At 44.7% G+C, this 23,685-nt stretch overlaps 1 protein-coding gene across 1 annotated transcript in view; it reads right to left on the bottom strand.

Annotated features, from left to right (window-relative positions):
* The window catches only part of LOC124616044 (cytochrome P450 6k1-like), a 60,545-nt gene extending 37,097 nt beyond the window's left edge, over window positions 1–23,448 (bottom strand). The window contains exons 1-2 of the mRNA XM_047144271.1: window positions 23,405–23,448; window positions 14,770–15,002 (exon numbers count right to left, since the gene is read on the bottom strand). Coding sequence (XP_047000227.1) covers window positions 14,770–14,992 — 223 coding nt within the window. The 5' untranslated portion in view covers window positions 14,993–15,002; window positions 23,405–23,448. The remainder of the gene's footprint in view (window positions 1–14,769; window positions 15,003–23,404) is intronic.
* Between the last annotated feature and the right edge of the window lie 237 nt (window positions 23,449–23,685).

Below are 23,685 nucleotides of genomic sequence, written 5' to 3'. Positions count from 1 at the left end.
GCTCTATATAAGACTCAATTTACGCATAGCGTTAAACGCGACGTTCCAGACCGCCGCCTTCAAATGGGGCGCGCGCCACAATCAAGCTCTTCCTTCCGCTGCAACGCGGCGGGAGAGGAAAGCAGCCTCCAGATTTCGCACGGAAGTAACATATACTCTGGGATGCCTCTTACGAAACTATCATTTTGAAACGTAGTGCACTGAAGTGCCAAAGAAACTGGTAAAGGTATGCGTATTCAAATACAGACATACGTAAACAGGCAGAATACGACGCTGCGGTCGGCAATGCCAACGCAGTCTGACGCAGTTGTCAGATCCGTTACTGCTGCTTCAATGGCAGGTAATCAAGGTTTAAGTGGGTTTGAAAGTGGTGTTATAGGTCGCGCACGAGCGATGGGACACAGCATCTCCGAAATAGCGATGAAGTGTGGACTTTCCCGCACGATCATTTTACGAGTGTACCGTCAATATCAGAAATCTGCTAAAACATCAAATCTCCGACATCGCTGCGGCCGGAAAAAGGTCCTGCAAGAACGGGACCAACGACGACTGAAGAGAATCGTTCAACTTGATAGAGGTGCAACTCTTCCGCAAATTGCTGCAGATTTTAATGCTTGTCTCTCAACAAGTGTCAGCGTGCCAACCATTCAACGAAACATCATCGATGTGGGCTTTCGTGGTCGAAGCCTTACTCGTGTACCCTTTATATCTGCACGAATCAGAGCTTTACGCCTCGTCTGGGCCCGTCAACACCGACATTGGACTGTTGATGACTGAAAACACGTTGCCTTGTCGGACGAGTCTCGTCTCAAATTGCATCGAGCGGATGGACGTGTAGGGGTATGTAGACAACCCCATGAATCCATGGATCCTGCATGTCAGCAGGGTGCTGTCAAAGCTGGTGGAGGCTCTGTAATGGTGTGGGAAGAGTGCAGATGGAGTGATATGGGACCCTGATACGTCTAGATACGACTCTGACGGGTGACACGTACGTAAGCATCCTGTCTGGTCACCTGCGTCCAGTCATGTCTATTGTGCATTCCGAAGGACTTGGACAATTCCAGCAGGATAATGCGACACCGCTTATGTCCAAATTTGCAACAGAGTGGCTCCAGGAACACTCTTCTGCGTTTAATCACTTCCGCTTTCCACCAGACTCCCCAGACATGAACATTATTGAACATATCTGGGATGCCTTGCAAAGTGCTGTTCAGAAGAGATCTCCACCCACTCGTACTCTTACGAATTTATGGACAGCCCTGCACTATTCTTGGTGTCAGTTCCCTCCATCAGTACTTCTGACATTAGTCGAGTCCATGACACGTCGTGTTGCGGCAGTTTTGCGCGCTCACGGGGGCCCTGAACGATATTAGGCAAGTGTACCTGTTTCTTTGACTATTCAGCGTACTTACCTGTACCAAAGAACGTATAATAAACTAAATTTGTTACAATGAACGCAATGAGAAGAAGGAAAATGGCCGCTGTTGAGAAGACCCTTACGCTAGCAACAATCATGAATAGAACACAATCAACGCAAAGTGTTGCTATTCCTCGGAAGACTGTTTAGTGCAAAAATTATGTGACCAATCCATAAACGACTGGCACGCAGTCACATAATATTCCGTAAAACGAATCATTCCACATCATTACGATATGCTGTAGAAAGTGACCTGTGGAAGTCAATTAATTCTTGTCCTGATAGCCACGCAAGAAGTTGTCATGTTTTGTCGTTCTCTGTCTACCAGTCTATCCCCATTCCGCTACATGTGGCAACGCTGAATGCCGACCTCAAGGCGTCTCGTGTAATGTGCGGCGGACACGGGGAGCTGGCAGTTGGGCCAGGCTGTCCTGCTGCTGACTCTCCGCCTCCCCCCCCCCCCCCCTCCCCCCCCCCCCCCCTCCCCAGCTCCAGGCCCACCCAGTTGGATTTCCACGAAATTGACAGACAGCGACGAGATCTGGCTCTCGGTCAGCGGTGCACCATTCCAGTGACCACTACCCTCTGAGTATGAGGGGCGTTCAGTAACTAATGCAACACATTCTTTTTTTCTAAAAGCAAGTTTGTTTTATCCAGGGTTCCAATACACTATATTATTCCCCATTGTCTTCTCTGCAAAACTCTATTTTTCAACATAACCTCTCTTCAATGCGATGGCCTTACGCCACGTTACAGGGAGGGGCCGTATGCCTGCATGTATTAGTCGACGTCGGAGCCAGCGTCTTACTACATCAATAACCTCCCATCATACACGTACTGCTCCCCGCAGAGTGCATCCTTCACTGGGCCAAACAGATGAAAGGCGGAAGGTGTGAGATCCGGGCTACAGGGTGGATGAGGAAGAACAGTGCAATGAAGTTTTGTGAGCTCCTCTCTGGTGTGCAGACTTGTATGAGGCCTTGGGTTGCCATGGATAGGGAGAAGTTCTTTTTCATTTTTGTGGCGACGAACACGCTGCACTCGTTTCTTAAATTTCCTGAGGGTAGCACAAATGGTCCAAATGGCTCTGAGCCCTATGGGACTTAACATCTGATGTCACCAGTCCCCTAGACTTAGAACTACTTAAACCTAACTAACCTAAGGACCATTCCATGTAGGCTTTCACGGCCGGCGTCTTTATCAGTAAACTCTTCCGGGCTAAGTTGCCGTGGTCGATCTGTAGAACTTCCTCTCCCTGACGTTTCGTTCTCAACTACGGAGAACATCTTCCGTAGTTAAGAACGAAACGTCAGGGAGACAGATCGACCACGGCATCTTAGCCCGGAAGAGTTTACTGATAACCTAAGGACATCACACACATCCATGGCCGAGGCAGGATTCGAACCTGCGACCGTAGCAGCAGCGTGGTTCCGGACTGAAGCGCCTAGAACCGCTCGGCCAAACCGGGCAGCTGAGGGTAGCACAGTAAACATTAGAGTTGATCGTTTCATCGTGAGGGAGGGCATCAAACGGAATAACCCTACAAAGTCCGAGAAGATTATTCCCACGAGTTCACCAGGTGTAATAATGTGTGACGAGGGCCTCCCGGCGGGTAGACTGCTCGCCTGGTGCAGGTCTTTCGATTTGACGCCACTTCGGCGACTTGCGCGTCGATGTGGATGAAATGATGATCATTGGGACAACACAACACCCAGTTCCTGAGCGGAGAAAATCTCCGACCCAGCCGGGAATCGTCGAACCCGGGCCCTTAGGATTGACAGTCTGTCGCGCTGACCACTCAGCTACCGGGGGCGGACAGTTCACCAGGTGAAGGTGCGGTTTTGAACTTTTTCTTCGGAGGAGAGGAGTATGCTACCCCTTGCATGCCGTTTTGTTTTCGGTTCCAAGTGATGAACCCATTTTTCATCGCCTGTGACGATGTACGAGAAAAAATTGTCATGATCGGCCTCGTAACGCCCAAGCAGTTCCGCACGGGTCGCCCTTCGTTGCTCTTGGAGACGAACCCAGCGGACACTCACCTTTGAGTAACCCAACTGGTGAACAAGTGTGACAGCACTATCAACGATGGTGGTTCGCGCATGTCCAAGCACATTGTTGACAATTCCAAGCGACAGCTGCGCTACGCGCGTGCGCGTGCTTTCCGCTCGAAGAAAGCGTATATACTGCAAATTATGTCTCTCCCTTACTTATGCGGAATGCATCACTTGCCACCACCATCAAAAATGACAACTTGCAACAAATGGAATAAAAATCCACTAGACAACTCGATACGAACACGTTTAAAGCTCGCATTAGCTACGGTATTCAGAACAGACCGCTCACAGCACTATTGAATGCTCATTGGCTGTCGGAGGGTGAGTGACGTAGGTGTGCAGAACAAGCCTAAACTCGACCGCCAACTATAGCTGAGCAGCGAGGTGTCTGATTGTGATCGTCGATCACCTCGAATCACAGTGTCTGCACGTTCCAGCATTGCAGGGTGTTACAGCTGATTGTGGTCGGCCGGCACGCGAGAAGTCGAACAGATTTGCGCAACCTTGTTGCGACGATGACAGACGCCGCGCCCAACGACTCACCATGCTTTTGTTCACTATCAGGCCCCCCAGATATTCTGCAAGGGCCTACGAATATTTGCGACACTCTGGTTTTCCGCGAAAAGAAACTCAATGACTGCTCTCTACTTGGAACGCACCTCAGTTACACAGCATTTCGAATACTACGTATAGCGCCGCCAACCATCGCAACTTTGTGAAACTTTACGGGCTGAAGTAAGAATAATCCACATTGTCCCCAAATAAATACCACATTTTTTCAACCGAAATTAGCTGAGAAAATAAACGTGTTGCATTACTTATTGAACGCCCCTAGTAATTTGGCGAGGACTATGGTTAACGTTGGCGAAGGAAAGAGTATCTCCTGTAATACACTACTGACCATTAAAATTGCTACATAAAGAAGAAATGCAAATGATAAACGGGTTTTCATTGAACAAATATATTACACTAGAACTGACATGTGATTACATTTTCACGCAATTTGGGTGCACAGATCCTGAAAAATCAGTACCCGGAACAACCATCTCTGGCCGTAGTAAACAGAGCTTGGATGGCGTGTACGGGTACAGCAGCCCATGCAGCTTCAACACGATACCACAGTTCAAGAGTACTGACTGGCGTATTGTGACGATCCAGTTGCTCGGCCACCATTGACCAGACGTTTTCAATTGGTGAGATATCTGGAGAATGTGTTGGCCAGGGCAGCAGTCGAACATTTTCTGTATCCAGAAAGGTCCGTACAGGACCTAAAACATGCGGTAGTGCATTATGCTGCTGAAATGTAGGGTTTCGCAGGGATCGAATGTAGAGCCACGGGTTGTAACACAACTGAAATGTAACATCCACTGTTCAAAGTGCCGTCAACGCAACCAAGAGGTGACCGAGACGTGTAACCAGTGGCACCCCATACCATCACACCGGGTGATACGCCAGTATGACGATGGCAATTACACGCTTCCAATGTGCGTTCACCACGATGTCGCCAAACACGGATGCGACCGTTATGATGCTGTAAACAAGAGCTGGATTCATCCGAAAAAATTACGTTTTGCCAGTCGTGCACCCAGGTTCGTTGTTGAGTAACCCATTGCGGGCGCTCCTGTCTGTGGTGCAGCGTCAAGAGTAACCGCAGTCATGGTCTCTGAGCTGATAGTCCATGCTGCTGCAAACGTTGTCGAACTGTTCGTGCAGATGGTTGTTGTCTTGCAAACGTCCCCATCTGTTGACTCAGGGATCGAGACATGGCTGGACGATCCGTTACAGCCATGCACATAAGATGCCTGTCATCTCGACTGCTAGTGATACGAGGTCGTTGGGATCCAGCACGGCGTTACGTACTACCCTCCTGAACTCACCGATTCCATATTCTGCTAACAGTCATTGGATCTCGACCAACGCGAGCAGCAATGTCGCGATACGATAAACCACAATCGCGATAGGCTACAATCCGACCTTTATCACAGTCGTAAACATGATGGTACGCATTTCTCCTCCTTACACGAGTCATCACAACAACGTTTCACCAGGTAACGCCGGTCAACTGCTGTTTGTGTATGAGAAATCTGTTGGAAACTTTCCTCATGTCAGCACGTTGTAGGTGTCGCCACCGGCGCCAACCTTGTGTGAATGCTCTGAAAAGCTAATCATTAGCATATCACAGCATCTTCTTCCTGTCGGTTAAATTTCCCGTCTGTAGCACATCATCTTCGTGCTGTAGCAATTTTAATGGCCAGTAGTGTACGTCCATTTGAAATGAAGTAGACTTTTTCATATTACTTTTTGGCATCTACACTCCTGGAAATGGAAAAAAGAACACATTGACACCGGTGTGTCAGACCCACCATACTTGCTCCGGACACTGCGAGAGGGCTGTACAAGCATTGATCACACGCACGGCACAGCGGACACACCAGGAACCGCGGTGTTGGCCGTCGAATGGCGCTAGCTGCGCAGCATTTGTGCACCGCCGCCGTCAGTGTCAGCCAGTTTGCCGTGGCATACGGAGCTCCATCGCAGTCTTTAACACTGGTAGCATGCCGCGACAGCGTGGACGTGAACCGTATGTGCAGTTGACGGACTTTGAGCGAGGGCGTATAGTGGGCATGCGGGAGGCCGGGTGGACGTACCGCCGAATTGCTCAACACGTGGGGCGTGAGGTCTCCACAGTACATCGATGTTGTCGCCAGTGGTCGGCGGAAGGTGCACGTGCCCGTCGACCTGGGACCGGACCGCAGCGACGCACGGATGCACGCCAAGACCGTAGGATCCTACGCAGTGCCGTAGGGGACCGCACCGCCACTTCCCAGCAAATTAGGGACACTGTTGCTCCTGGGGTATCGGCGACGACCATTCGCAACCGTCTCCATGAAGCTGGGCTACGGTCCCGCACACCGTTAGGCCGTCTTTCGCTCACGCCCCAACGTCGTGCAGCCCGCCTCCAGTGGTGTCGCGACAGGGGTGAATGGAGGGACGAATGGAGACGTGTCGTCTTCAGCGATGAGAGTCGCTTCTGCCTTGGTGCCAATGATGGTCGTATGCGTGTTTGGCGCCGTGCAGGTGAGCGCCACAATCAGGACTGCATACGACCGAGGCACACAGGGCCAACACCCGGCATCATGGTGTGGGGAGCGATCTCCTACACTGGCCGTACACCACTGGTGATCGTCGAGGGGACACTGAATAGTGCACGGTACATCCAAACCGTCATCGAACCCATCGTTCTACCATTCCTAGACCGGCAAGGGAACTTGCTGTTCCAACAGGACAATGCACGTCCGCATGTATCCCGTGCCACCCAACGTGCTCTAGAAGGTGTAAGTCAACTACCCTGGCCAGCAAGATCTCCGGATCTGTCCCCCATTGAGCATGTTTGGGACTGGATGAAGCGTCGTCTCACGCGGTCTGCACGTCCAGCACGAACGCTGGTCCAACTGAGGCGCCAGGTGGAAATGGCATGGCAAGCCGTTCCACAGGACTACATCCAGCATCTCTACGATCGTCTCCATGGGAGAATAGCAGCCTGCATTGCTGCGAAAGGTGGATATATACTGTACTAGTGCCGACATTGTGCATGCTCTGTTGCCTGTGTCTATGTGCCTGTGGTTCTGTCAGTGTGATCATGTGATGTATCTGACCCCAGGAATGTGTCAATAAAGTTTCCCCTTCCTGGGACAATGAATTCACGGTGTTCTTATTTCAATTTCCAGGAGTGTACATACTGTGAAACATTTGATCGATGTTATTCCTAAACTATTTTTTGTTTTCCATGGCAGATTCCCAATCTCTTTTCATTCTGATGTTCACGTTTAATATTCGAAAACAAATCAAAGAGCAGTGTGCACTAGTATCTTTCACTGTCAAACATTTAATAAAAAGCCATCGAATTGTTGTATATGAGTGATGCGCTTCCCATCAAAATTTTGCTAGCTCCTCCCACAACATCGTTTTAGTAGAGCCGGCTCTAACGAAAAGAACCAAAAAGTTGCCTTCATAAAGTAAAAAAAAAGGTATCCTACCTGGCGATAGAACTATTATGCGCGTCAGCTGGGTGCACTGTCCCCATCTATCAGTTGCAAGGATCACAAGACTCCCAAAACACTTACTGAAAGCCATGGGTGTCCAACGGTAGAAACATAGGGATGTTGCAATATATTCGTTTGGTAGTGGTAGACAAGGGATGCAACCGTGCCAAGCCCAAATACCAGTCTCTCACATTTTTTCTGTTCGATGAAGCTATGCCAGTACTCTCCAGTAACAACGAATAAATGACCTTTCGACCAGTACTCTAACATGATAAAGGAGCGGGCAAAACTCGTCCGGGGCGACAAAATTTAGGTGCGCCACTTTGGCTGTAAATGTGACAAAAATGCTGGCCTGCGTGGCCGTGCGGTTCTAGGCGCTTCAGTATGGAACCGCGTGACCGCTACGGTCGCAGGTTCGAATCCTGCCTCGGGCAGGGATGTGTGTTATGTCCTTAGGTTAGTTAGGTTTAAGTAGTTCTAAGTTCTAGGGGACTGATGACCACCGATGTTAAGTCCCATAGTGCTCAGAGCCATTTGAACCATTTTTTGTGACAAAAATATCGACGTCTTAAGATCCAATAACAGAAAAGTATTAGTGCATACAAACATAAAATGTAAACTGTAGTCATGCGAGTGGCTCCCGACTCATTGGTTATTTAAATTTTCATTATTACGATGACGTCTCCCACTACGCGATCGAAAGCGCCCATCTGATCTTTGCCGCTCCCTGTTGTGGCGAAGTTTCTCAGCTCGCTGAGAGAAAGCATTGTCGCAGTTGTGTGGCTTATTGTTATTTTGCTTGCGGTAAAGCGAGTGGAAGCCATGCGCCATTCGCGGTGCGGAACCCTCAGGCCGGCAGTCCTAACCGCCCTTTGCCGTTTTTTTTTTTTTTTTTTTTTTTTTTTTTTTTAAGTAGGTACATCTATAACTGAGCTTTTCTTTAGTTTGGGATATACTAGTTTATCGCATATCGATTATCGAATGTCAACAGCATATGAAAAGTATTTTGTGTAGGCCGTAAATATTTTTATGCCGATTAACAAAATCTAACATGGTTCTAGCTTGTTTGGAACAAGGATAAATTTTTATTTTTTATAGTTTCCATTCCTTAATTTGAATTACGTGCATGGCTTTTCCAGAGTGTCTAGCAGTCAAAGAAGGCTGGAAAAGGAAGCTGAAAGGCAAAACGCAAGCTGATACGTCAACAATTATATTCAAAGTTATACCAAAACACATGAGGAGACAGACCGTATATAAAACATCAATTATGGGCATAAAAGAAAATACGGGATCATCAACGGATGACAATGACAACCAAACTACGATGCTTCTGAATCAACTGGAACTGACTACACTCTGATTCTCATCAGCATATGAAATCATCAAAAAAATTGACACCAACTTGGTACCCACAAAAAGCGTTCTACGAACTTTCAGTACAGCTCCACATCTGTGATAAAGAATTTTAGGAGACATCAAAGTAAGTCTTTTAGTGAGACAAGGTCCAGCTAAACCATTGCAGAATCACCAGTTTCCTACCAGTGACACTGGACATTTAAGAGTAAATTATTGTAAACGAATTTTAAGCAATTGAGAGCAAGTTTCATGACAGTGTCTAATGCTTTTTTGAAAAAAAACTGCATTTACTGTTTCGGGTGGCAAAAATTTTGGCTGCGTAGATAGTTCTATTTCAAAGGACGATGTTAAAATTTGGAAGTTCCTCGGCAGAACTTAAAAAGAGCATGAAATTTCAAAAAATCATATTCAGGCCCAAAAATCGTAGCTAAGAATGAACCGAAGATTGAAGGCTTGTAAAACTACAGACATAGCCGTAGTGAATTTTAAAATTGTACGGGCATAGCCGTTCAAAGAATTATTAACACAGAAACAAATCATGGGAACGAGAAGCTTCTAAGAATCGCAGCAATTCCTAAATTTCTTGGTAAAACTGGTCCGGCTTTTCAAGGTATAAGGGATAGGTTGTTCAAATCTAATACCCGTAATTTCTTAAAAATAATTGCTATCTGAATTTGATCCCATTATGGAAGAGGACGTCCGTAGAGAGCTAAAAACAAGAAGAGATTAAACCTCACTACCTCGCAAAAAATACACTAAACAAGGTTATATGAGGAGTGTTCAAATGAAATGGTACGAAATGCCATAACAACCAAAGAGATTGAAATTTGAATTTGCCGCTTTGGGATAACGTACGCGCAAGTTTATCACACTAAAATTTTTGTTCCTTTTATGACGATCTGAATGAATAAACGTGTGGAGTTATACCGTTATTCTTGTACTGTTTCGTATTATATGATGTTATTCTGCGAACTTGTGATTCATAAATGTTTTGTAGACATTCATCTCAGGTCCTTCCCCATGAACCATGGACCTTACCGTTGGTGGGGAGGCTTGCGTGCCTCAGCGATACAGATGGCCGTACCTTAGGTGCAACCACAACGGAGGGGTATCTGTTGAGAGGCCAGACAAAAGTGTGGTTCCTGAAGATGGGCAGCAGCCTTTTCAGTAGTTGCAGGGGCAACAGTCTGGTGGACTGACTGACCTGGCCTTGAAACATTAACCAAAACGGCCTTGCTGTGCTGGTACTGCGATCGGCTGAAAGCAAGGGGAAACTACGGCCGTAATTTTTCCCGAGGGCATGCAGCTTTACTGTATGGTTAAATGATGATGGCGTCCCCTTGGGTAAAATATTCCGGAGGTAAAATAGTCCCCCATTCGGATCTCCGGGCGGGGACTACGCAAGAGGACGTCGTTATCAGGAAAAAGAAAACTGGCGTTCTACGGATCGGAGCGTGGAATGTCAGATCCCTTAACCGGGCAGGTAGATTAGAAAATTTAAAAAGGGAAATGGATAGGTTAAAGTTAGATATAGTGGGAATTAGTGAAGTTCGGTGGCAGGAGGAACAAGACTTTCGGTCAGGTGAATACAGGGTTATAAACACAAAATGAAATAGGGGTAATGCAGGAGTAGGTTTAATAATGAATAAAAAAAATAGGGGTGCAGGTAAGCTACTACAAACAGCATAGTGAACGCATTATTGTGGCCAAGATAGACATGAAGCCCACACCTACTACAGTAGTACAAGTTTATATGCCAACTAGCTCTGCAGATTATGAAGAAATTGAAGAAATGTATGATGAGATAAAAGAAATTATTCAGGTAGTGAAGGCAGACGAAAATTTAATAGTCATGGGTGACTGGAATTCGAGTGTAGGAAAAGGGAGAGAAGGAAACATAGTAGGTGAATATGGATTGGGGCTAAGAAATGAAAGAGTCAGCCCCTGGTAGAGTTTTGCACAGAGCATAACTTAATCATAGCTAACACTTGGTTCAAGAATCATGAAAGAAAGTTGTATACATGGAAGAATCCTGGAGATACTAGAAGGTATCAGATAGATTATATAATGGTAAGACAGAGATTTAGGAACCAGGTTTTAAATTGTAAGACATTTCCACGGGCAGATGTGGACTCTGACCACAATCTATTGTTTATGAACTGTAGATTAAAACTGAAGAAACTGTATAAAGGTGGGAATTTAAGGAGATGGGACCTGGATAAACTGAAAGAACCAGAGGTTGTACAGAGTTTCAGGGAGAGCATAAGGGAACAATTGACAGGAATGGGGGATAGAAATACAGTAGAAGAAGAATGGGTAGCTCTGAGGGATGAAGCAGTGAAGGCAGCAGGGGATCAAGTAGGTAAAAGGACGAGGGCTAGTAGAACTCCTTGGGTAACAGAAAAAATATTGAACTTAATTGTCGAAAGGAGAAAATATAAAAATGCAGTAAATGAAGCAGGAAAAAAGCAATACAGACGTCTCAAAAATGAGATCGACAGGAAGTGCAAAATGGCTAAGCAGGGATAGCTAGAGGACAAATGTAAGGATGTAGAGGCTTATCCCACTAGGGGTAAGATAGATATCGCCTACAGGAAAATTAAAGGGACCTTTGGAGAAAAGAGAACCACTTTTATGAATATCAAGAGCTCAGATGGAAACCCAGTTCTAAGCAAAGAAGGGAAAGCAGAAAGGTGGAAGGAGTATATAGAGGGTCTATATAAGGGCGATGTACTTGAGGACAATATTATGGAAATGGAAGAGGATGTGGATGAAGATGAAATGGGAGATACGATACTGCGTGAAGAGTTTGACAGAGCACTGAAAGACCTGAGTCGAAACAAGGCTCCGGGAGTAGACAACATTCCGTTAGAGCTACTGATGGCCTTGGGAGAGCCAGTCCTGACAAAACTCTACCATCTGGTGAGCAAGATGTATGAGACAGGCGAAATACCCTCAGACTTCAAGAAGAATATAATAATTACAATCCCAAAGAAAGCAAGTGTTGACAGATGTGAAAATTACCGAACTATCAGTTTAATAAGTCACAGCTGCAAAATACTAACGCGAATTCTTTACAGACGAATGGAAAAACTAGTAGAAGCTGACCTCGGGGAATATCAGTTTGGATTCCGTAGAAATATTGGAACACGTGAGGCAATACTGACCTTACGACTTATCTTAGAAGAAAGATTAAGGAAAGACAAACCTACGTTTCTAGCATTTGTAGACTTAGAGAAATCTTTTGACAATGTTGACTGGAATACTGTCTTTCAAATTCTAAAGGTGGCAGGGGTAAAATACAGGGAGCGAAATGCTATTTACAATTTGTACAGAAACCAGATGGCAGTTATAAGAGGTGAGGGGCATGAAAGGGAAGCTGTGGTTGGTAAGGGAGTGAGACAGGGTTGTAGCCTCTCCCCGATGTTATTCAATCTGTATATTGAGCAAGCAGTAAAGGAAACAAAAGAAAAATTCGGAGTAGGTATTAAAATCCATGGAGAAGAAATAAAAACTTTGAGGTTCGCCGATGACATTGTAACTCTATCAGAGACAGCAAAGGACTTGGAAGAGCAGTTGAACGGAATGGCCAGTGTCTTGAAAGGAGGGTATAAGATGAACATCAACAAAAGCAAAACGTGGATAATGGAATTTAGTCGAATCAAGTCGGGTGATGCTGAGGGAATTAGATTAGGAAATGAGGCACTTAAAGTAGTAAAGGAGTTTTGCTATTTGGGTAGCGAAATAACTGATGACGGTCGGAGTAGACAAGATATAAAATGTAGACTGGCAATGGCAAGGAAAGCGTTTCTGAAGAAGAGAAATTTATTAACATCGAGTATAGATTTAAGTGTCAGGAAGTCGTTTCTGAAAGTATTTGTATGAAGTGTAGCCATGTATGGAAGTGAAACATGGACGATAAATGCTTTGGACAAGAAGAGAATAAAAGCTCTCGAAATGTGGTGCTACAGAAGAATGCTGAAGATTAGATGGGTAGATCACATAACTAATGATGAAGTACTGAATAGAATTGGGGAGAAGAGGAGTATGTGGCACAACTTGACAAAAAGAAGGGACCGGTTAGTAGGACATGTTCTGAGGCATCAAGCGATCACAAATTTAGCATTGGAGGGCAGCGTGGAGGGTAAAAATCGTAGAGGGAGACCAAGAGATGAATACACTAAGCAGATGTGGGTTGCAGTAAGTACTGGGAGATGAAAAAGCTTGCACAGGATAGGGTAGCATGGAGAGCTGCATCAAACCAGTCTCAGGACTGAAGACCACAACAACAACAACATCTCAGGTTGGGATTGTGCTACTTCTGTTTGAAGTATTCGTTGGGCTATGGGCGACGGTGGGTCGCAGCAGCCGATGTCGTGACGTCAGAGCTAGTCCTGAGAGACTTTATCGATATCCGCAGCACCAAGAAATAAGTGAAATGGAAAATTCATTGAACCCCAATGAACGATGCTGTAGAAGAGAACATCGAGCTCTGATGTATATTTTGAAGTATATTTGGGCCACACATAATGTGCTCAACACCACTGACAATAACTGCTGCTAAATAAAAATAGAAAAAAAGCCGGGGTGGACCAATGAGAGAATAGCAGCGCTTGGCGAGAGTTTCAGATTGAAAATATTCAATTTATCATAAATTCTTAAATAGAATTTATGGGATTTATTTTTTCCCCAGTCTTGTGATAGATGCTCACTTCTTGGGCAGCATTGATACTTGCCTTAGGCAGCATATGGCCCTCAGGCCGCGGGTTGGACACCCCTGGTCTAATGAGTGCAGAATATGGACTGAGAGTAAAGTGACGCAAAATGAAAGTAACAAGGAATAGTGGGACTGAGCTTAACGATCAACTTACCAAAGTTGGGGATCACGAAATAGTCGAAGTGAGGGAGGGAGTCCTGTTACGTTTGAAGCAAAATAACACATGATGGATAAAGGAAGGAGCACGTAAAAAACAGACTAGCACAGGAATAGATGGCATCCCTGTACAAAAGAAGTTTGCTTGTATCAAACATCGGACTTAATTTGAGGAAGAAATTTTTTATAATGTATGTTTGGATTTCAGAATTACATGGATGTGAATAATGGGCTGTGAGGAAGCCGGAAAATAAGAGAATCGAAGAGTTTGAAATGGGGTGCAACAGAAGAATGTTGAAAATTAGGTAGTTTGATAGGATACGAAATGCGGAGATTCTGTTCAGAATGGTCGAGGAGAGGAATTTTTGGAACAAAAAAGGACTGGATGGCAGGACATACGAGTATGTCCGTGGTACTTGCGGGAGCTGTCGAGGGTAAAAACTGTATGGGAATACAGGATTTGGAGTATATCCATCAAACAATTGAGTACGTTAAGTGTAAGTGCTATTATGAGATAGAGGTTGGCACAGGGAGAAATTCGTGGCGTACAGCATCAAACGAGTCAGAAGCGTGATGGAAAAAAAAAAATTAAGCACCCTAGCTGCTCACACTCCTCCACGGTTCTGAAAAGTCTTCCCACCCTGTGCCTACTCAATACATTTCCTTGCTCATCAGACACAGATGATCCCCTAAAAAAAAGCATAAAAAAGCAGATAGGCTGCGGGTGTAATTATGACAACAGTTAATATATCTTTTACATTTTTGTTTATGAAGCTCACTTTATAACAGCAGAAAGTCATTTGGTCCCTGGTTAAGACATGGTGCCTGACTGACTTGATGCGCTGTTTACCATTTTACGTACTCTAACAAAGTTGCATACAGTAACAAAGCTGCTACTCCTACTAATAATATTAGCGATTTAACATAAGCAGTGAGAAGATAGCAGATGATGACAGGCCTGAGAGGTTCAGAGTTTAAAATTCTGAGGAGAGGATGAATAGCGAATTACAGGTGCAGAAAGCTTACCTTTGTGTTTCCTGTACACTTTGGCGATTGTCAAGCCCATCGAGAGCTTGCCAAAGAAGCTGTCACGCAGACTTCCGAATGGGAAGGTCGGCTCGTCGTAAGGTACGCCCCTGCTCTTCCAGAAGCGGTAGTGGATGAAGACGAACTTGAGGTAGATGTAGATTATCGGCAGTGAAAGCACCACCAGCAGCTCCGTGAGCCACGAGTCGAAGTAGATGCCCATCTTGATCCCTCTGGAAGATCGAAGGGATGTTGTTTCAGTGACACAGTTGCTGCTTATCGAATGCAATTCCGTACATACCTCATGTTGCTACGAAGCTTCTTTGCAAGTTCATCATATTATTTCAATGTTTTTACAGAACGTTATGGTATCTGCGCATTTCTGCAAATTGTGTTATCTGCTATTACGTCTGCTAAACTAAACTATTTGCAGTGTCGAGCGTTATGCGATATCTCGACAGAAAAAGCTATTTATACTTGCGCTATCTTCTTAAGCACTGTTCAAGCATACTGTAGACGTCTTCCCCTTCATGGATTAACTAAGTTGCAGAAGAGTAGGAGGGAAATCTGCCGAACGCAACTACTGTTATCGCTATTACTGTCAGTTGGAAGGAGCGGCATCGTGGGACCATTGAAACTGAACACAGACGGTATGAATTCTCGACTAAATCAACATCGCGATCATTAAACAGAGGAGGCAGTTACGAGGACAGAACTTCAAGTACATATGTAGTGTGTGTTCTTTCGGAAGTGTCGGAAAGAACGGGCACCGTTTTCATCCTGCAACAACTGTGAATCAAGACACAAAGGAATTAATGACATTAGCTGCCAATGGGCATTGATTTAAATCAATGAGGAAAGCTGAAAACTTGTGCCGGACTGGGATGCGAAACCGGGCCTTCTGCATCCCCCGTCATCTAAATCAGTGCCCACCGGCAGCTAAAACTAAGAACTTCACGTGTCGTAAAATAGCAAATAATTTTTTTCCCAAAATGAAACATTTAAAACTCACCACAGTCTTCGTTTAGCTCAGTACACTTGGTCCTCAAGATCCAGCTTCCCTTTTTCCGCAGCGGGATAGTTCCTTTGAAACGGCACGCACGATTTCCTTCCTCAATCTTCCCTAACCAGTGCTTGTTCTCCGTCCGTAATGACCTAGTTGTCGACGGGACTTTGAACACTAACCTTCTTTTTCCCGTGTATTAGATATCGAAGAAATGGTAAATTCCAACTCTTCTCTAACTCATATCAGATCCCGAGTGTCAGGCAAGATACAAGGATAGATTGACACGTTTGTAATACATACAAAACGAAACTTATCTTCCGATTTAATTCGCAGTCAGTGATCTCATTGAGTTTTCTTTCGGCGAAATTTGAACCTCTTTAGTTTCTCAGAAAAAGTTTTATAGAATTATGATATTATCAGGGCTATCGGGCCATTCAGTACAGGGTTTTGTGGGAGGGGATACACGTATGTCCATACGTTACTATCGAGACGTGGGGTATCGCATATTTCGTACATGGCTGTGGTTCTGCCAATCCAAGTAAACTTTAAAATAATATGTATTGTAATCATATTCTAATTTTTCTACGTTATGTTCAAAAACTTGTAAATTGAATGAACTAGTTGGTTTTGTAACGTTCAATATTTTTAAATATTTCTATCTTATACTGAAGTTCTGCGGACATCGTTTGGTAGATGAAAATTGTATCTATCTTTTTTTTTTTTTTTTTACTTCCTATCAACTTCGGCAAATGTGGCTTTTGTGAAGTAGTCAGTACGCTCAGCGTGACAAAGTTCTCGGACTGAGCTCATGGTGAGCGAATGTAATCAGATGCTTAATTTTCCGAAATGAAACGGAATCACTAACGAAAAATGTTTTCGGAGAAATATATTTTTTGAAATACCAATGGCCAGGGAATAAATATTAAAAATGGCTGTCAAGGACCTGGCGAATTATCATAGAACTTAAACAACGATGGCCGTACTGAATACGTGATGACTGGGTGTTGTGTGATGCACTTAGGTTAGTTAGGTTTAAGTAGTTCTAAGTTCTAGGGGACTGATGACCATAGATGTTAAGTCCCATAGGGCTCAGAGCCATTTGAACCATTTTGAACCGTACTGGATAACTACAATAGATAAGTAAATTTTCTGTTTATTCCCATTTCTGTTTATTCCCATTTCTTTTGCATAACATTGTGTTGATACATATCCATTATTCTCTTGGATACAGCAAAACATCTAACCACTGAATAGTTAATGGCACTATTGGGAAGCTACGCAATTCTGATAATTCTAAATAATATTCATTTATAGCATGAATAGCCTATTCACTTGACGATAGTATATTCACTCCGAGTAATTGTCCGAGGTCAGGAAACCTATAAGGCACTTGGGACAAAATCTGGTGCAACAGAGTGGACGGTAGAACTATTTAGAAACATAGATCGCGCACTTTTGTCATCGTAGTGTCTAGGGTATGAGCACTTTTTCTATCGACAAAAGGATCCTTGCACTGGGCGGTGCGTTTTCACCTTAGCACGCAACTTTAACGTTAATTGTAATGGGGGGGGGGGTCTACTTTTGGCTACTATCACCTCATGACGTCAGGAGCCTGCATGATTGTGCTTCAACGTTTCCAGTCGCAGTTCTGCAATCAGTACATACGTGACACTGCGTGCTAACTGCTTCATAGTACGCACAATTTTATTGGAATATTGGGGTCACATTCAGATAAGATGGAAGCGATCTCAAGAACCCCAGTGCGACGGTGTTCTATGACGATAGCATCAACTGTGTGAACAGTTTCCACAGAGGAATTCTCGATCGCGCCGATAGTAGTGGTTACAGGCTACGATTAAAGTCTTACAAGGGAACCTCCCCATCGCACCCCCCTCAGATTTAATTATAAGTTGGCACAGTGAATAGGCCTTGAAAAACTGAACACAGATCAATCGAGAAAACAGGAAGAAGTTGTGTGGAACTATGAAAAAAATAAGCAAAATATACAAACTGAGTAGTTTATGCGCAAGATAAGAACATCAAGGACAATGTGAGCTCAGAAGCACCGTGGTCCCGTGGTTAGCGTAAGCAGCTGCGGAACGAGAGGTCTCACCTCGAGTTAGAAGTTTTATTTTCAGACAATTATCAAAGTTCAGGCACTCACACATAATCAACTTCCCTCTCCAAAATTCCAGGACATGTTCAGATTTGCTTGGACATATGCAGGATTTGATGGTCTACACACGGAAAAATTTGAAAACGTTAAAAACATATGTTTCGACAGAGCACAGGGAAAAGTGTGCGACTGTGAAACTGTTGCATTCATTTGTTGCAGTTTATGTGACAAACTCTTATGTTTTCATCACTTTTTTGGAAGTGATTATCACATCCACAAGAAAACCTATATCGTGCAAGGTAGAAGAATCTTTTTACGCATTCGCCAAGTGTACAAGTTAGGTGGGTCGACAACATATTCCTGTCATATGACGCACATGCCCTCACCAATTTCGTATAGAATATATCAGACGTGTTTTCCTGTGGAGGAATCGGTTGACCTATGACCTTGCGATCAAATGTTTTCGGTTCCCATTGGAGGGGCACGTCCTTTCGTCTACTAATTGCACGGTTTTACGGTGCGGTCGCAAAACACAGACACCAGACTTATTACAGTGAACAGAGACGTCACTGAACGAACGGACAGATCATAACTTTGCGAAAATAAAGAAAGTAAACGTTTCATCCGAGGGAAGACTTGAGCCACGGACCTCTCGTTCCGCAGCTGCTCACGCTAACCACGAGACGACGACGCTCCTGAACTCATGTTATCCTTGATGTTGCCTATCTTACGCATGGACTACTCTGTTTGTATTTTTTTTTTCATAGTTCCACACAACTTCTTCCTGTTTTCTCGATTGATCTGCGTTCAGTTTTTCAAGGCCTATCCACTGTGCCAACTTATAACTAAATCTGAGGGGGGTGCGATGGGGAGGTTCCCTTGTTAGCAATAAACGGCCTTGGGTGCTGTTGCGGAATCCCCGTCCCCTCACCCCTTTTTCCAACACAGTTTGTATGATGTTACCATCCATGCCTTTAGATAAAAATGTTTTATAAGTGCACTGTATTACTTTGTGTCTATTTCTATGAAACGTGTGAGCGCTGCCAACAAATAACTACGCGGCCTATTTATTTTAACGTTTAAACAAATCGAAGAAACACGCTTATCGACAGTAACAGTGTAACAAAATTTTCCACTGTTTCGTTGATTTGCCACACGTGTCAATTACACTGAAGCGCCAAAGAAACTGGTATAGTCATGCGTATTCAAATACAGAGATTTCTAAACAGGCAGAATACGGCGCTGCGATAGGCAACGCCTGTATAAGACAAGTGTCTGGCGCGGTTGTTAGATCGGTTACTGCTGCTACAGTGGCAGGTTATCAAGATTTAAGTGAGTTAGGATGTGGTGTTACAGTCGGCGCATGAGCGATGAAGTGGGAATTTTCCCATAAGATCATTTCAAGAGTGTACCTTGGATGTCAGGAATCCGTTAAAAATCACATTGAGCGCATGGACGTGTCGGGTTTGGAGACAGTCTCGTGCATCCATGGACCCTGCATGTCAGCAGGAGACTGTAATGGTGTAGGGCGTGTGCAGTTGGAGTGATACGGGACCCCTGATAGGTCTAGATACAACTATGACAGGTGACACGTACGTAAGCATCCTGTCTGATCACCTGCATCCATTCATGTCAGTTGTGCATTGGGCAAATCAGCGGGACAATGTGACGCCATACACGTCCAGAATTGCTACAGGGTGGCTCCAGGATCACTCTTTTGAGAATAAGCACTTCCCCTCGCCACCACATACCCCAGACATGAATATTATTGAGCATATCTGGGAGGCCTTGCAACGTGCTGTTCAGAGGAGATCTCCACCCCTTTGTACTCTTACGGATTTATGGACAGTCGTGCAGGATTCATGGTGTCAATTCCCTCCATCACTGCTTCAGACATTAGTAGAGTCCGTGCCACGTCGTGTTGCAGCATTTCATTACGCTCGCGGGGGCCCAACACGATATAGGCAGATGTATCAGTTTCTGTGACTCTTCAGTGTAATTTACTGTTGCATTCTTTTAGTGGCCTCAGACCAAGTTCGAGACACCTAATATAACAATGATAGACCTTTTTAATTAACGATGGCATCGTCATTATCATTATCAGTAATTTGATGTAGACTACGTACGGGACACTGGACTTCTACAGAATTCTCGATGCACTACTGTCTTCAACTATACATATCCACTTTGTACCCACGTGTTTTCTTGTGTCACCCACCCAACTGCCATTGAGGTGACATCTCATTTTCTCATCTCTTGTAACCCATCATAAGATTGCCCAGCTCTACTTATCATTCTTTCACCTGGCTACAACTCCATACCACTTTTGTTTTATATTCAACACGTTTTTAATTACGGCTTCATCTACAGTCCGTTCCCTTATGAACGGTATATGTTTTCTGTCTATCCTAGCATATACCAACAGTTTAACATTCCCGCAGCTGAAACCGTGACATCTAGTTACAGTTCACGTACTCCTAGAGGTATCTACATCTAAATCCATATACTGCAAACCATTGCGAAGTGCGTGGCAGAGTGTACTTCCCAGTGTATCGGCAATTAGACCTTTCCCCGTTCCATTCATATTGGAACACGTGGAGAATAATTGTTCCAGCGGCTTTTTGACCCTTGTAATTAGATCATAATACGGTGCATGGTGGAAGGTACCTCGTACGACAACTACTCATCCTCTTTCCTATTTCACTCGCAAATAGTGCGAGGGAAAACGACTGTCTGTACGCTTTCTACGTGCCCTAATTTTTGTCATCTTTTTTTCGTGATCCTTAAGTGAAATTTACGTTGGTGTCAGTAGAATCGTCCTGCAGTCAACCGCAAATGCCGTTTCTCTAAATTTTCTCAATACTGTTTCGCGACAAGAACGTCGCTATCCCTCCAGGGATTCCCATTTGATTTCCCGAACCATCTCCGTAATACGTCTGTGTTGTTCGAAGTTATCGTTAAAAAATGTAGCACCTTCGATGTGTTCCTTTCTTCGACCAGGTGGGGATCGCAAACTCTCTAGCAGTTCTCAAGAATAGGTCACAGTAGTGTTCTTAACAGATGAGCTACACTTCTCCAAATAAATCGAAGTCGACCATTTGTCCTCCCTACTACCGATCTCACGTGCTTCTTCCACTTGATACCGCTTTTCAACGTTAGGCCTTGATATTTGAACGACGTTAAGCAGCACACCACAAAAACTGAATTCGAACATTACAGCTTTGTGTGATGTGTGTGATGTCCTTAGCTTAGTTAGGTTTAAGTAGTTCTAAGTTCTAGGGGACTGATGACTTCAGTTAAGTCCCATAGTGCTGAGAGCCATTTGAACCATTATAGCTTTGTTTTTCCTACTCATCTGCATTGAATTACGTTTTTCTACATCTAGAGCAAGCTGCCATTCCTCACATCGAATAGTAGTCCCGTATAAGTCGTCCTGTATCTCCTACAGCCCCTCCACGACAACTCTCTCCCGTACACTACAACGTCGTCATCAAACAGTCGTAGTCAGATCGTTTGTGCATATAGAGAACATGCGCGGTCAAATCACACTTCCCTGGGGCACTCTTGACGGCACCTTTGTCCCTGATGAAGATTTGCCATCGACGATTACGTATTAGGTTCTATTACTTAAGAAGTCTTCAAACCCCTCACGTATCTGGGTACCTATTCCTCATGCTCGCACCTTTGTTAACGGTCTGCAGCGGGGCACTTTGTCGAACGCATTCCGGAAATCTAGGAATATGGAATCTGCCTGTTGCTCTTCATACATGGTACGCAAGATATCATGCAAGAAAACAACAAACTAAGTTTCGTACTAACGAGGCATTCTCAGTCGTTGCACCACTCTGAAATCTTATCAAAATCCGACTGAATGCTTGTGCAGCTTTTTTAAGGCAGTACTACATTACAGATAACTGCACTATCTGCAAAATGTCTGAGGTTATTACTAACATTGTCTGCGAGGTCATTAACATACACTACTGGCCATTAAAATTACTACACCACGAAGATAACGTGCTACAGAAGCGAAATTTAACCGACAGGAAGAAGATGCTGTAATATGCAAATGATTAGCTTTTGAGAGCATTCACACAAGGTTGGTGTTGGCGGCGACACCTACAACGTGATGACATGAGGAAAGTTTCCAACCGATTTCTCGTACACAAACAGCAGTTGACCGGCGTTGCCTGGTGAAACGTTGTTGTGATGCCTCGTGTAAGGAGGAGAAATGCGTATCATCACGTTTCCGACTTTGATAAAGGTCGGATTGTAGCCTATCGCCATTGCGGTTTATCGTATCGCGACATTGCTGCTCGCGTTGGTCGAAATCCAATCACTGTTAGCAGAATATGGAATCGGTGGGTTCAGGAGGGTAATACGGAACGCCGTGCTGGATCCCAACGGCCTCGTATCACTAGCAGTCGAGATGGAAGGCATATTATCCGCATGGCTGTAACGGATCGTGCAGCCACGTCTCGATCCCTGAGTCAACAGATGGGGACGTTTGCAAGACAACAACCATCTGTACGAACAATTCGACGACGTTTACAGCAGCATGGACTATCAGCTCGGAGACCATGGCTGCGGTTACCCTTGACGCTGCATCACAGACAGGAGCGCCTGCGATGGTGTACTCAACGACGAACCTGGGTGCACAAATGGCAAAACGTCACTTTTTCGGATGAATCCAGGTTCTGTTTACAGCATCATGATGGTCGCATCCGTGTTTGGCTACATCGCGGTGGACGCACATTGGAAGCGCCCAATGAATACCCGTTTATCATCTGCATTTCTTCTTAGTGAAGCAATTTTAATGGCCAAGTAGAGTATAACACGAATGGCAAAAATCTCAACACACTTACCAGGGGCGTATTAATTATCTACACTTGTCGATGACTTTCCCGCCGAAGAAAAACATGCTGCGTCCTCTTTACCAAGAAATCCTCATTCCAGTCACAAATTTCGCGTCATGTCCCATGTGATCTCTTTCGATGAAAATTAAGTGCTCGTATTTGTTACTGGCCGGGAGGTGGGGTTGTTCGGTCGCCAGCTGCAAGTCTTTCTATTTAACGCCACTTCGGCGACTTGCACGTAAATGAAAGTGAGGTGATATGATTAGAACAACACAAGACACTCAGTCCCCAAGCGATGAAAATTTCCGACCCGGCCGGGAATCGAACGCAGGTGCCCGTCATCTTCACACAGCGAAACTAACCACTTTTTTTTCTTCATTTTATTCGTCATCGTTCTCGTTATTTGGTCTGGGCGGATAATAAACTTAGATGACTGCTTTGGGGGGGAATCGAAACTCAATAAAGTAAAAAAAAAAGCCATGGCTTTCAGGGGTATTAAGTTTTGCCATACTGGGAAGGAGAATAGTTGAAAACCATGTCTACGTATGCATTTGCATAGACTGAGTAAATTTCTCCGCACTGCAAAGCAGAGTAGCTGATGCGCGTCACTACATATGTTGCTACCGTAATCTTTCCAATAAGCTATTGGTTAGTACTCACCTGTGTGGCGCCTAACGTCTGTTGGTACTCCCAGTGTGCCTGCTCCCTGCATATAAACTGTGTATCTCGGTACCAGCAGTGGTGCAATATCCAGTTATCAGTCGTTATCTTTAAGCGCTGACATCCGCTGAGGTCGTTCCGATAACAAACGTTCTGTCACAAGATCTCGAGGTGATCAGCGGAAGTCGGCCATATTGCATTTGGAACACGTGATGAACCGGCAATCCAAAGGAAAATCGTCACGTTACTTCTTACATTCCATGTTTCGTTACGCGTGTTCA

This window comes from Schistocerca americana, chromosome 5 (genome assembly GCF_021461395.2).
Source record: "Schistocerca americana isolate TAMUIC-IGC-003095 chromosome 5, iqSchAmer2.1, whole genome shotgun sequence".
In the NCBI taxonomy this organism is placed as follows: Eukaryota; Metazoa; Arthropoda; class Insecta; order Orthoptera; family Acrididae; genus Schistocerca; species Schistocerca americana.
Note: the sequence above shows the minus strand (reverse complement) of the source record. Positions and strands in the feature narration are given on the sequence as shown.